Source organism: Leguminivora glycinivorella, chromosome 22 (genome assembly GCF_023078275.1).
Source record: "Leguminivora glycinivorella isolate SPB_JAAS2020 chromosome 22, LegGlyc_1.1, whole genome shotgun sequence".
Lineage (NCBI taxonomy): Eukaryota > Metazoa > Arthropoda > Insecta > Lepidoptera > Tortricidae > Leguminivora > Leguminivora glycinivorella.
Window position 1 is genome coordinate 10,681,710 of NC_062992.1, and position 12,501 is coordinate 10,694,210.

The 12,501-nt window shown below is 40.1% G+C and overlaps 1 protein-coding gene across 1 annotated transcript in view; it reads left to right on the forward strand.

Moving 5' to 3' along the window:
- The first annotated feature begins 293 nt into the window (after positions 1-293).
- LOC125237698 (non-canonical poly(A) RNA polymerase protein Trf4-1-like) overlaps positions 294-12,501 on the forward strand; it is a 42,115-nt gene continuing 29,907 nt past the window's right edge. The window contains exons 1-2 of the mRNA XM_048144850.1: positions 294-754; positions 7,495-7,688. Of these exons, the coding sequence (XP_048000807.1) occupies positions 417-754; positions 7,495-7,688 (532 nt within the window). The 5' untranslated portion in view covers positions 294-416. The remainder of the gene's footprint in view (positions 755-7,494; positions 7,689-12,501) is intronic.

Consider the following 12,501-nt stretch of genomic DNA (forward strand, 5'->3'; position numbering starts at 1 on the left):
GCAACGTTGTGTCCTAACCATTTTTTAATGGCAATACTATATACGATATGGCAACATATTTTGACATTTCCTATAGAAACAACATAATTACTTTTTTTACTAAAAGTTACTTGATTTTTGTTAGTCTCACAGCAAGTTCATCTTAAATAATCATTATTGATCTGTTGGTACATTTACCATGAGTCAGCAATAAATTGTAATTAAATAGTTTTAATAATAAAGTGTTATGATTCCAAAAAGGACTTATTTTGGTAAAATGGCGCCCTCTAGTAGTTGAGCTGTCAACCTAACGCGTGTCGTCCATGTTCCGAGTGTGGTGTGACTTATTTTTATTTTGTGTTAATTTTCAATGCCTTAATAAATGTGAAATGCAACAGCATGTGTCATCCCATATAGTGGAACCTTGCTCCGGCTGAATGGATCCCGCCGTCGCGTGGTATCAGCCCGAGCAGGAAGGACCCGCGAAGCGGCTGTGGCTTCGTATCTGGGAAACTCAAAGTGAAATAGACAAAATGAATTTGAAAAACTTAGAAAACTCTAATCCAAATGTGAATAAAGCGCAAGACTTTATACCAATAAATGATGTGAATGGTGAAAGTAGAAATAATAATTATTTTAATCCCGCGCGGAGGAAAGTGAACGATAACCGCGCATCGACTTTTAACCTGAACAAAAACCACGATGCTCTCATAGGTGAATACGGTGGGTGTCCGTGGCGGATACCCAACTACAAATATAAGCCCGGGATATTGGGGTAAGTAAACGTTTTTTTTGGTTATTCATTGACAGTTATAATAAGTGGTTATGATGTATCTCGACATGCCGTCACCATGTCAGCACGTTGCCTATTATGTCTTAAAGTCCAGAAGCTTTAGGTTAACCTGAAGAAGTTCCTTTCATTCATATCTATGTGTGTTAATGGCGATCCAGGCAGTGTTGCTACATGACCTAGTCTGGATTTATCACTAGAAAATTCTACTAAGTCTGACCCAGAAACTACATAAATAAATACATAAACACACATAAACATTGTGTAATTTGTTTATGTACAGTTTATTGTGCTATTGTGTTTGTTTACCTAATATTTGACTTTAATAGCACTTTAAAAGTTAATTTTCCCTGAATTTACTACCTGCAAAACTAGCTGATTCTTATTAGTGAGCTTTAGTAATAAGATAGCAATAGGATTCTAGCTAAAGTTAATTCATCTGATATTATTGTACCATATATTAGTCATCAATCAATTAGAATGGATGAGACAGAACTTGTTATTTTGAAATACAGGATTTTAAACTATTTGAGGATAATGTTCAGTATATATAATTATGTTATCAGTTTTTGTTATAAATTTGCAATCCAATTTTAAATCATTTTATTGCTGTGCATTGTCAAGAACAATTTTTCTGCTCAATAGAGAAAAATGTTTTGATGACCGGTCTGGCCTAGTGTGTAGTAACCCTGCCTGCTAGACTGCGGTCTTGGGTTCAAATCCTGCTATGGGCATTTATTTGTGTGATGAGCACAGATATTTTTTCCTGTCATGGATGTTTTCTATGTATATAAGTATTTGTATATTGTCACTACTTGTAAAAAAAATCTCGTATCTCACGCTGTTCCTCAAAGTTAATACGCAGTAAGTCTATATGCATTCCATACATACTTACTACGATTTTCTTTTCATTGACAGACGAAGATACAAGTTTTTGTAAAAGTAGTGACGATATATATATATTGTTGTCTGAGTACCTGTAACACAAGCCATCTTGAGCTTACTTGCTTGCAGCTTACAGCTTGAGCTACTCAGTCAATCTGTGCAAGAATGTCCTATAATATTTAAATAGGCGACTGTGGGATATGGGTTAAATTGTGGCGTAGGTGAGAGGCTGGCAACCTGTCACTGCAATGCAGTTTCGTTTTCTTTCAACCCTTTATTTGCCTAGAGTGGCACTGAAGCTTTAGTAGTTTCATGGGCTCTGCCTACCTCTTATATATAGGGATACAGGCATGATTGTATGTATGTATGTAAAACTTTTTACTTTTTTTAATGTATGACCTTAGTGCACTATATTTAACTGACATACTGACAACCAAAACTTACTACAGTAACTTTCAATAAATAAAATCAAACTTAAATTTAGCTCACTTTGGGTTTACTATCATAGTATCATAATGGCTATAAATGTTTGTGATGTGGTCTTAATTTCAAAGTTAAATATTTCCCAAGTTTTGGATATAAATAATCTGACCTGACCACATAGTTGTTTAAAAACCTTGTATTTATATCCTAGAGTGGTGATAGGCAAACTGTTTTCATTGGAGGCCAAAATTTCTTATTTAATTTATTCATTGCCTTAATTAAACTGTCAAAACTAAATGCATAATTATTTCCATAAGGACTTCCGGTACGGGCGCCATCTTAGCGGTATCGTGTCGTGAATAATTTCTCCTTCTTTTGCTCATTTATTTTGTTTAAAGTGTAATATCGATAGCTCATTATGCAGTAAACTAATGTTATAGTGAGAAGCTGATGAAGAATTAATCTCGAAACGCGTTTAGCCCCTTTTTTGTCGTCAACGGCCGATAGTCCACGTGCCCTTGTAAAATCTAGCTATCAATTTACACAAGTGCCAACTACCGAACACTGTCGTACTTACCGTACCAAAATCTAAAACAATTAGCTTATATCACCTTGACACTGGCAAAATAGTCCCACCAATGGGACTGAGGCCATTTAATTTTAAAAATCTAATCTATTTCCATAAGCACAGAGTCATCTAAACTGTTCACATTTAAAAAACCGGCCAAGTGCGAGTCGGGCTCGCGCACAAAGGGTTCCGTAGCAGCAAATATAATAAACTTATTATGTCAATTTATACACCTGCCAAAATTACAGTTAAATCAACCTATCTCAAAAACTATAAGAGATACTTTGATCAAACCAAAAATCGTTGAAAGAGTTAATTAGCATGCATCACCTCTATTTTTTTTAGAATTTTATACCCCGTAGTTATAAAAATAGAGGGGGGGGACATACTTTTTACGACTTTGAGAGCTGATATCTCAAAAACCGTTCACTTTAAGAAAAATGTTTTTTAGAAAACTTTATATCATTTTAAAAGACCTTTCCATTGATACCCCACACGGGTATGTACATCGAAAAAAAAATTTTCATCCCTCAGTTACATGTATGGGGGGCCCCACCCCCAATTCTTTTTTTTACTATTTAGTGTCATAATTTTGTAGCGGTTCATACAACACATATTCCCATCAAATTTCATCACTGTAGTACTTATAGTTTCCGAGTAAATCGGCTGTGACAGACGGACAGACGGACAGACGGACAGACGGACGTGACGAAACTATAAGGGTTCCGTTTTTGCCATTTTGGCTACGGAACCCTAATAAAGTGCATCCTATATTGTGATACTATTAAGTCCAATTTCCTTTAGCAAGCACTCGTGAAATTTCTTATACAATACTAGTTTTTTCCCGCGGCTTCGCTCGTGTTAAATTCGAAATTTGCTGAATGCTCCATACAAACGTCCACCCCCCATCTTAGGAAAGTGGGGGGTTCGAAAGAGAAAAAAATTAGTCTGTCACTCTCCATCCCTTCAACTATACAAACTTAGAAGATCACGTCAATTCGTGGCTCTGTTTTGCCATGAAAGACAAACAACACACACACTTTCCCATTTATAATTTTAGTATAGTATGGATAGTCATATCTTTCAGTGAAAGGCGTCCTTGTTAAGGCCGTTCGCGGACGCCGAGATTTAAAATAATAATGCCTTAAGAGGATACTGTCTATAAAATACCCTTAGGGCCATCTGTACTGAAAAACTTCGTGCGATAACGATAAATGTGCGAAAAGGAAATTCGTAAATGGTGATTTTAATTTATTGCCGCTCGTTTCGAACTTCCTTTTTTCGCACTTGTATCGTAATCAGTAATCATTTATTGCTGTCATAGGTACATAAGTTGGTACATTATTCAGTATAGCACAGCTATGAGCCCTGTAAGGGCACCGCAAATATAATTCTTAGTAACTAAAATTCTTGTTAGAAAGTTATTCGAACGGTGACGTCCAGCGAGCAAAATATCTATACTAATATTATAAATGGGAAAGTGTGTGTGTCTGTTTGTTTGTCCGTCTTTCACTGCAAAACGGAGCGACGAATTTACGTGATTTTTTAAGTGGAGATAGTTGAAGGGATGGAGAGTGACATAGGGTACTTTTTGTCTCTTTCTAACGCGAGCGAAGCCGCGGGCAAACGCTAGTAATAAATAAATAGAGATGTCGATTGTCGCGCCTTGTTAAATGGGTGAATACTTTTTAAGGTTCCGTACCTCAAAATGGAAAAACGGAACCCTTGTAGGATCATTCGTGCGTCTGTCTGTCCGTCTGTTTATTTGTCCGCGCACTAGGTATTGTGTCATAAAAGGCTAAGGTTTTTTGAAGGAACAAATCGTCAAGTGTCGTAAAGTTGGCTTTTACACATAAGTTCTTTTAAAATTGATAGATACTTAAATTCCTATATATTGACCGGCATTTGCGTTATGAAGGTGAACCTGATTGTGACTGATAAGTAGCCCCAGTTTGATGCTAATTTGTAATATGTTGAGACTAATGCAATTTATTACTGACAGCTAAAAAAGTAGGTTTGGTGTAGGTGTATTCACTCATATCGGAGTGGCCGAGTTGCTCAAAAATATCTAAGCACAACAAATATTTATGAAGAACCTGAAATAGTACATATATGTATAGTAAGTGCGAGAAGAGACGAATTTTCTTTTCGCACGTGTATCGTACGACGTTTTACAGTACAGATGGCCCTCCTAAGTTTCGACCTGGCAAGAAATGAGCCACTTCTCGCACTAGTGCTTAAAAAAGGCATCGTCTGTACTGAAATAAGTTCTTCATCACACCCGCACTTTAAATGTGCTATAAGGCGGAGCGTGAGTTATAGAAAAATCGTTCTCCCAAGGGAATAATGAAATTTCTTGTACCGTACTTAACTTTTTTACGTCTATTTACATTGTGTGTAACTCGGGAAGTATGAATATTACAAACTCGAGTCTTTAAATCGCTCTGGCAAGCCGTCGCGATTTAACTTACTCTCGTTAGTAATATTCAACTTCCTCCCCTTGTTGCACAATGTACTATTAAACAAATTCAGTTTTCCCTCTGTCTACTGCAAAACGAAAAAACATACGCTAGCTAGACACAACAAACAAAATAGTACCCCATTGTCACCTATTTTAACTACGACACGACACGACAGCACAAATGACTATAAATAAATCTTAGTACGTTGCAACAGAAGTTACTAATAGTCAGTCTATTCTGCCCAAGATACAATGCCTATAGTTTCTCAATCTCAGACGACACATATAGATCTCAGACGACACATATAGCTTACTATATTTAACGCCCTATACCATTGCGGTTGCATATTTTTAGCACGACCCATTCCTGCAAATATCAAACTAACTACTAATGTCTTTAAGTTGAAAATGTATCTAAAACCTATTGCATATTATTAACTTTTATCTCTCGCAAATTTATACCTTGTCGTTATAGTAATAAAGGTTGAATGACGGTCACGTGCATGTCTTGCGTACGCATGTAAACAAACGGTGTGATATGACCTTGAACTTTCAGTTGCTTCCTGAATAGAAAAAAAAAAAACAGATTTGCATGCATTTTTACACCTGTTGGCATTTTGGGCTTATTTTCTGCGCAGTTGACTTTTTGACAGACTGACGTCTGGCGCCCAATTTTAGATAGAAACACACAATAATTAAATCTTATGCGCATTGCTAAGGAGTGGAATTCCATCAAAATTAAGGGGGGACACGTCTTCGCCGCTAGTCTGTACCCAAGAGTAAGCCCATTTGTAGTTTATTTTATTACTTCTGGTCTGCGAGTTGCTACACCGAGTAAAGCGCTCTACGTGTCGCGCTTGCATTACTCCGCGGGGGCTGACGAGGTGGTGGAGTACGTTCGTCGGAAGACTGGTTACATGCTGAGAGTGCACCAGCTGCAGTCGCGCCACTACGTGCACTTCACTTCATTTGTAGTGCGCGTGCCGCGCACGCTGCAGGACACCATCGCGAGCGCAGACTTCTGGCCGAAGGGTGTGGTATTTCGGCGGTTCCGGGGCAACCTGCCGAATCCTACACCGAATCAGATGACGCAACGGAGCCACGCTGTTACGTCGTCGCCCAAATCTAATGTTTAATTTGTATTATTTATCGTTTGTGTCTTGTTTTGTATTTTGTAGTTTCACAGTGCCTTAGTGTAAACTGTAATGCTGTGCTACTTTTTGATTAAGTAAATAAATAATAGTTAAAAAGAAAAAATAATCTGATTTCTGATGCTTGTAGCAAGTGCCGATCTTAACTAATAGTCATTCTTATCTGCATTGACCTTTCCACACGCGCATGCACATGAGCCAACCAGCTCTCATATGATTGACGTTGCGTGCTGTACGCACTGTCAAATTAGGGGCACGCAATCTTAAGGACCCGTTACATTACGCATCTGGTGTGTACCTTTGAAAATGCTGTAGATTTAAGTAAATAAACTTACAGAGACCACATACGATAGCGTTCAACTATAAAATGTATCGTTAGCAAAGACTCCACTTTGCCGCTTATCCTAAGGACGAAATAAATGTGCTATCACAGCGAAATGACTTGTTAATGAGTCCTTATTGGAAGCGACAAAGTAGGACTTTATAAATGGGAAACAGTGTGTCTGTTTGTTTGTCTGTCTTTCCCAAGGTTCCTTCACTAGAAGTTTTCAACCTTATTTGTTGTTTTTGTTGTACTACTACGCATTTTGTTCCTTCGAAGTGTTTGCCGTTGAAAATTTGCGTATTTATAACTGCTTGACTGCAATATTATTAACGTGGAGGTAAAACGTCGTGACCAAATAGTTAGGAGTGTTACTGTAACGTTGAAATAGTAGGTTAATGCTATATATCAGGTTGAGTGGGATAAGAGAAACGTAGTTTATTTTGGCTAGAGCTTGATACGTACGTACTGAATGGTCCTTTTGATATATTAATCCTATTACAATAGTTAAAACACCCACCGATGTCGACAGTTTGCATTTATTATGTATAATTTTTATGTTACTGGTCATTTAGCACGAAGCACTAAAAAGAGGAAATGTTGATAATATCACATAATGTATAATAGATAATATTTATCAAACGTAGTCAAGATTCGTTTTAGTTCAAAACAAAATATATCACATTTATCAAAACAAGATAATCAAAACAAGATCCTTCCAGAAATTCAGTAGCATTAGCAATCATAAATGAAACAAGTTAAGCGGTTCACAGATTTTTTAAATATTAATAGTGTAGAAATGTTCTACATGTATTACTAGACAAGTACCAATACACATGCATTTAGCCCGCTTTGCAACCTTAGTCACCCCTTTGTCTATTTAAAATTCAACTAACAAAAACTTCCTCTCCCCAGGCTACACGAAGAGATCGAGCACTTCTACACATACATGTCGCCAACGGAGACGGAGCACCTCGTCCGCTCCACGGTTGTGAACAGGATCCGTGGCGCCATCCTAACTCTGTGGCCGCAGGCCAGGGTCGAGGTGTTCGGCTCCTTCCGTACCGGCCTGTACCTGCCCACTAGCGATATAGACCTGGTGGTTATAGGTGAGTGAAGATTTAAGCTTTCTGACGGCTGTGAGAAGGATCCTTGGCGCCATCCTGGCCGGTCGAAGTGTTCGGGTCCTTCAGTACCGGCCTGTACCTGCCCACTAGCGATGTAGACCTGGTGGTTATAGGTGAGTGAAGATTTAAGCTTTCTGACGGCTGTGAGAAGGATCCTTGGCGCCATCCTGGCCGGTCGAAGTGTTCGGGTCCTTCAGTACCGGCACAGATAATAAAGAGATAATAAAGAGTACTATCGTACAGTATGGCCACTCCTGCTCCCCGCTGAAAGTGCCGCCCACCCCCTCTCAGTTACCTGACAGTTACCGCCTGTCAAAAACGCGAACAGTCGACCTGTCATGTTTCACTCATACAAACATGATACGCGTTCACCTACCGAGCTTAGAATGTGTGCTAGGAACGCGTCTCTTTCATATATTTGATCGCCAGTGTCCGAGATGTGGTACCGGCCTGTCCCTGCCCACTAGCGATATAGATCTGGTGGTTATAGGTGAGTGGAGATTTCAGCCTTCTGACGGTTGTGAGAAGGATCCTTGGCGCCATCCTGGCCGGTCGAAGTGTTCGAGTCCTTCCGTACCGGCCTGTACCTGCCCACTAGCGATATAGACCTGGTGGTTATAGGTGAGTGGAAGTTTGAGACTTCTGACGGTTGTGAGAAGGATCCTTGGCGCAATCCTGGCCGGTCGAAGTGTTCGGGTCCTTCCGTACCGGCCTGTACCTGCCCACTAGCGATATAGACCTGGTGGTTATAGGTGAGTGGAAGTGGAAGTTTGAGACTTCTGACGGTTGTGAGAAGGATCCTTGGCGCAATCCTGGCCGGTCGAAGTGTTCGGGTCCTTCCGTACCGGTCTGTACGTGCCCACTAGCGATATAAACCTGGTGGTTATAGGTGAGTGGAGATTTCAGCTTTCTGGTGGTTGTGAGAAGGATACTTGGCGCTATCCTAGCCGGTCGAAGTGTTTGGCTCCTTCCGTACCAGCCTGTACCTGCCCACTAGCGATTAAGACCTGGTGGTTATAGGTGAGTGGAGACAGGTACAGATCTAGGCAACAAGCAGCGTGCTTACAAACAGTTCGGGGACCCTGCTCTAGTGTAAAATAATGACGGATTTTAGTTTTACGTTGTTGTTTGAAATCTGACAATGTCAGTGTTAATATTAAACCAAAAGAATTCAAAGCACTACGTACACATTTCTATCATGTCATACGGCACACTGTGATAAGAAAAGGCTCTTGAGCAGGCAATAGGTCATTCTTAACACTTTCAATGTCCAGTGTCTGTCCACAGTCTAGTCTAGAACCAAAGACATATGTAACTCTGTATAGACGGATAAGGTCTAAGAAAAAAAACGTACCTCAAAGCCATAGAGAAAAAGGTACGGTGGCCTAGATGGCGTTACGCCTTTGGGGAACGCTCGGCTAGATGGCGCTAATATTAATATTTGACATTTTAACACCTATCAAGCTAACAATATGGACCAAATTGTCAAAACTAAGGTTCAAAAGTTTGAAGCTGTGTGTCGAGAGATGGCAGTCTATGCACTGTGATTACACATTTTACTTTGACAGTAACTCTCTATAATACTCGATCCTCTTTGTCTAGAACACAACTATCGCATTTTTCCAGAAGTCCAAACAGTCAATGTACCCATCATAAATATACATTATCCTGCAACGACATATGGTCTTAACTCAGCTGATATAAACGTCATACTATTAGTACACGCTGGTAGCCTAGCGTAAGTACCTGCGACTTTCGTTCCGAAGGTCGCGGGTTCGAACCCCGGCTCGCACCAATGAGTTTTTCGGAATTTATGTGCGAAATGTCATTTGATATTTGCCAGTCGCTTTTCGGTGAAGGAAAACATCGTAAGGAAACCGGACTAATTCCAATAAGGTCTAGTTAACCCTTCGGGTTGGAAGGTCAGATGGCAGTCGCTTTCGTAAAAACTAGTGCCTACGCCAAATCTTGGGATTAGTTGTCAAAGCGGACCCCAGGCTCCCATGAGCCGTGGCGAATGCCGGGATAACGCAAGGAGGCGGATGATGATGATGACTCTTAGTACACGCGCACTACTGACTCATGCGCAGCGGAACCGGAAGTCGTTTTACGTAAATGGCCAGCGTTCTTGTATGGCTATAGGGAAAAGTGATAAAATAGTACATTACGATACAAGTGCGTAAAAAAGGAAGTTTTCACACGCCTACCATAATATAACTTGTGGGCACGCTATTTAATAATGCAAACATTGTAAAACATGAAAAAAATGGACCAGTTACATTTGCCCCACAGTCGAGATCTGTCCCGTCGTACCTTATGCAAATTTTACATCGAAAATTGTAAGTTAAATAAAAAAAATTGTAAAGAGGTCGGGCCGTCAAGCGTCTCTGGCTCGACGGTAATTTCAATGACGAAACTTAGTCATAGATTGCATAGGTACGTCACTATTCTGGAACTTGGTCTTACATTTACATACTCGTATGACCATTAGGTACTAACATTGAAATTTGAAATGATGAAAGTTAGTCAGAGAATACGTCACTATTTTAGAGCATGGTCACTCGCCTGCGTCATATTTAGTTTAACCAGTGGCGCTTGGCCAATTATCGCTGTTGTGACGTAGATACTGTTATCAATAACACGAGCCAGCTAAAATGTATGTTTACGGCCCAGCCACGACATTGGTCTAAGCGCGGCGGCGGTGAGCGGCAGCCATACGTGCGAATGAAAAGTCCCATCGCTGTGTCTCGCTCCGATGTATGGCCGCCGCTCCTCGCTGTCGCGCTTAGACCAATGTCGTGGCTGAGCCGTTAAACAGGGGCGGCTCACTTCGCGTTTCTATCGCCGCGCTACAAGTACATGCTGGCGGCCGCGAGTTCGCGGCCTAATCAGGGGTGGCGCGCGTTTTCATAGAACGCACGTTCACACTTTCTATTGTTACTTTACGTCGCGAGTTTTTTTTTAAAGTTTTATATGCGATGTCCACGTGGGAATGGCTAATAATAGTAATAATGCTTAGTTAAATAGACATCATGATTAAAATAGGACAATCTTACACAGATTTACTATTGATTAAGTCCCACAGAAAAGTTCAATAAGGCTTGTGATGTTGGGACTTACACAAAAATATACACCGTGTCCAATAAGTTTGAATACAGCACAAATAGCCAATAAAACAAAATGAACAAATAGTTACTACATTATTATTATATTTTATGAATGGCACTCTTATTTACTACATTCACAACAAATGTTTTGGAATAACTCCAGCATTAATTTGTTTACCAGCCTCAAACGCTTCTCAAACGGATCACACGCGGCACGCACCGTTTTCTTCACATTTCATCTCAAATACTCTCGATAACCTTTTTGAAATGATGTAGGTTTATGATTTTATAAAAATTTAGTCTTCAAAGCATGTATGACCATACAAAATAGTCTAATACGCCTAAACCTGGAGGCCTGGGTGGCCACTCATGTTTCGGATAAAAAACTGCCAAATTAGTCTGAAACTACGCTAGAATACCATTTGCCGAATGTGCTGGAGGTGCGTCTTGTTGGGACACATGATACTCATTCCCAAGCATCCTTTTTAACTTTAAGGCATTTTTTTCTCTAAAACCTTGGTTTTAAAGAAAAAAACGTTGATTTTAACGCTTTTATCTGTAAGTACTGAAGGTAGTTTACCTCGCTTACATACTGCATCCCACACCTGGGCCGATGGTGAGCTCTGGAACCTAGGCACATTTTTCTAGTTGCCCGGAACGTTATCTATCCTCGGTACCCATAATAGTTTATTTTGGACACGTGGCGTCTGTTTTATCACATACAGATTCTCCTTATAAAAAATAACTCGTCACCTGCGTGCCGAGCAAGTATTTTGTTGGCACTTTACCTCTTTGTTTTTCTTAGGCACTTCGGAAATTTCATGTACTTTGTGCTTGTATTTTATTAAGAGGAATATACTCTTTAGTTTAAATAACAATTTGATGGCCTGTGATCCCTATATCTTTAGAACTGAGGTAAAATGTGAGTATTCGGACTTATTGGACACGGTGTATAAATACTGTATATATACCCAGAAAGTACCCAAAACTGGAATATAATAGTATAACATTTTATCTGAGTATTAATTCGTTTTAATCCATAGGCAACCCTATCGTCCGACGCTGCGCATGTGCGGCTCGTTTCTTTGTTAGGATTTTGTAGGCATTTAAAAGGCGGCATTTCGTGAACATCAAAGCAGTGGGCCTTCTGTACTTGTACTATTATATATTCTGTGGTTTAAATGAGATAAGACATTCGCAACGAACACTAACCGTGTTCCTGTAAAGACTTATCAATAATTATTTTTTAAATCGGGACTTAATAGCGTATGTCTTCTCTAAGACCACGGAGACAACGCCGTCCCTGAAACATTGGAGGTTAGTTTAATATGTATAGTCATATGCGATTAAAGCCTCTGCCACACATAAAGCGTTTTGATAGAGTAACGTTAGCGGAGCGCATTGATAGCGGTGCGCCGGCGGAACGCTGGCGTTCCGCTCTCAATCCGCGCGCATTCCGCTCGCAATCCGCGCTCGTTAGTTCCCGCCGGCGTCCGCTGGGCGCAACGCCAGCGTTCGTCCGGCGCACCGCTATCGTTGCGCTCCGCTACCGCTCCGCCTACGCTATCAAAACGCGCATGTGTGGCCGAGCTTTAAAAATTAAGTCCCGATTTTTAAAAATTATGCGTAATAATCGTGAAAGTTTAAATAAGACTATTTATTATTTAGTCGTATGGCAAAGAACAGAA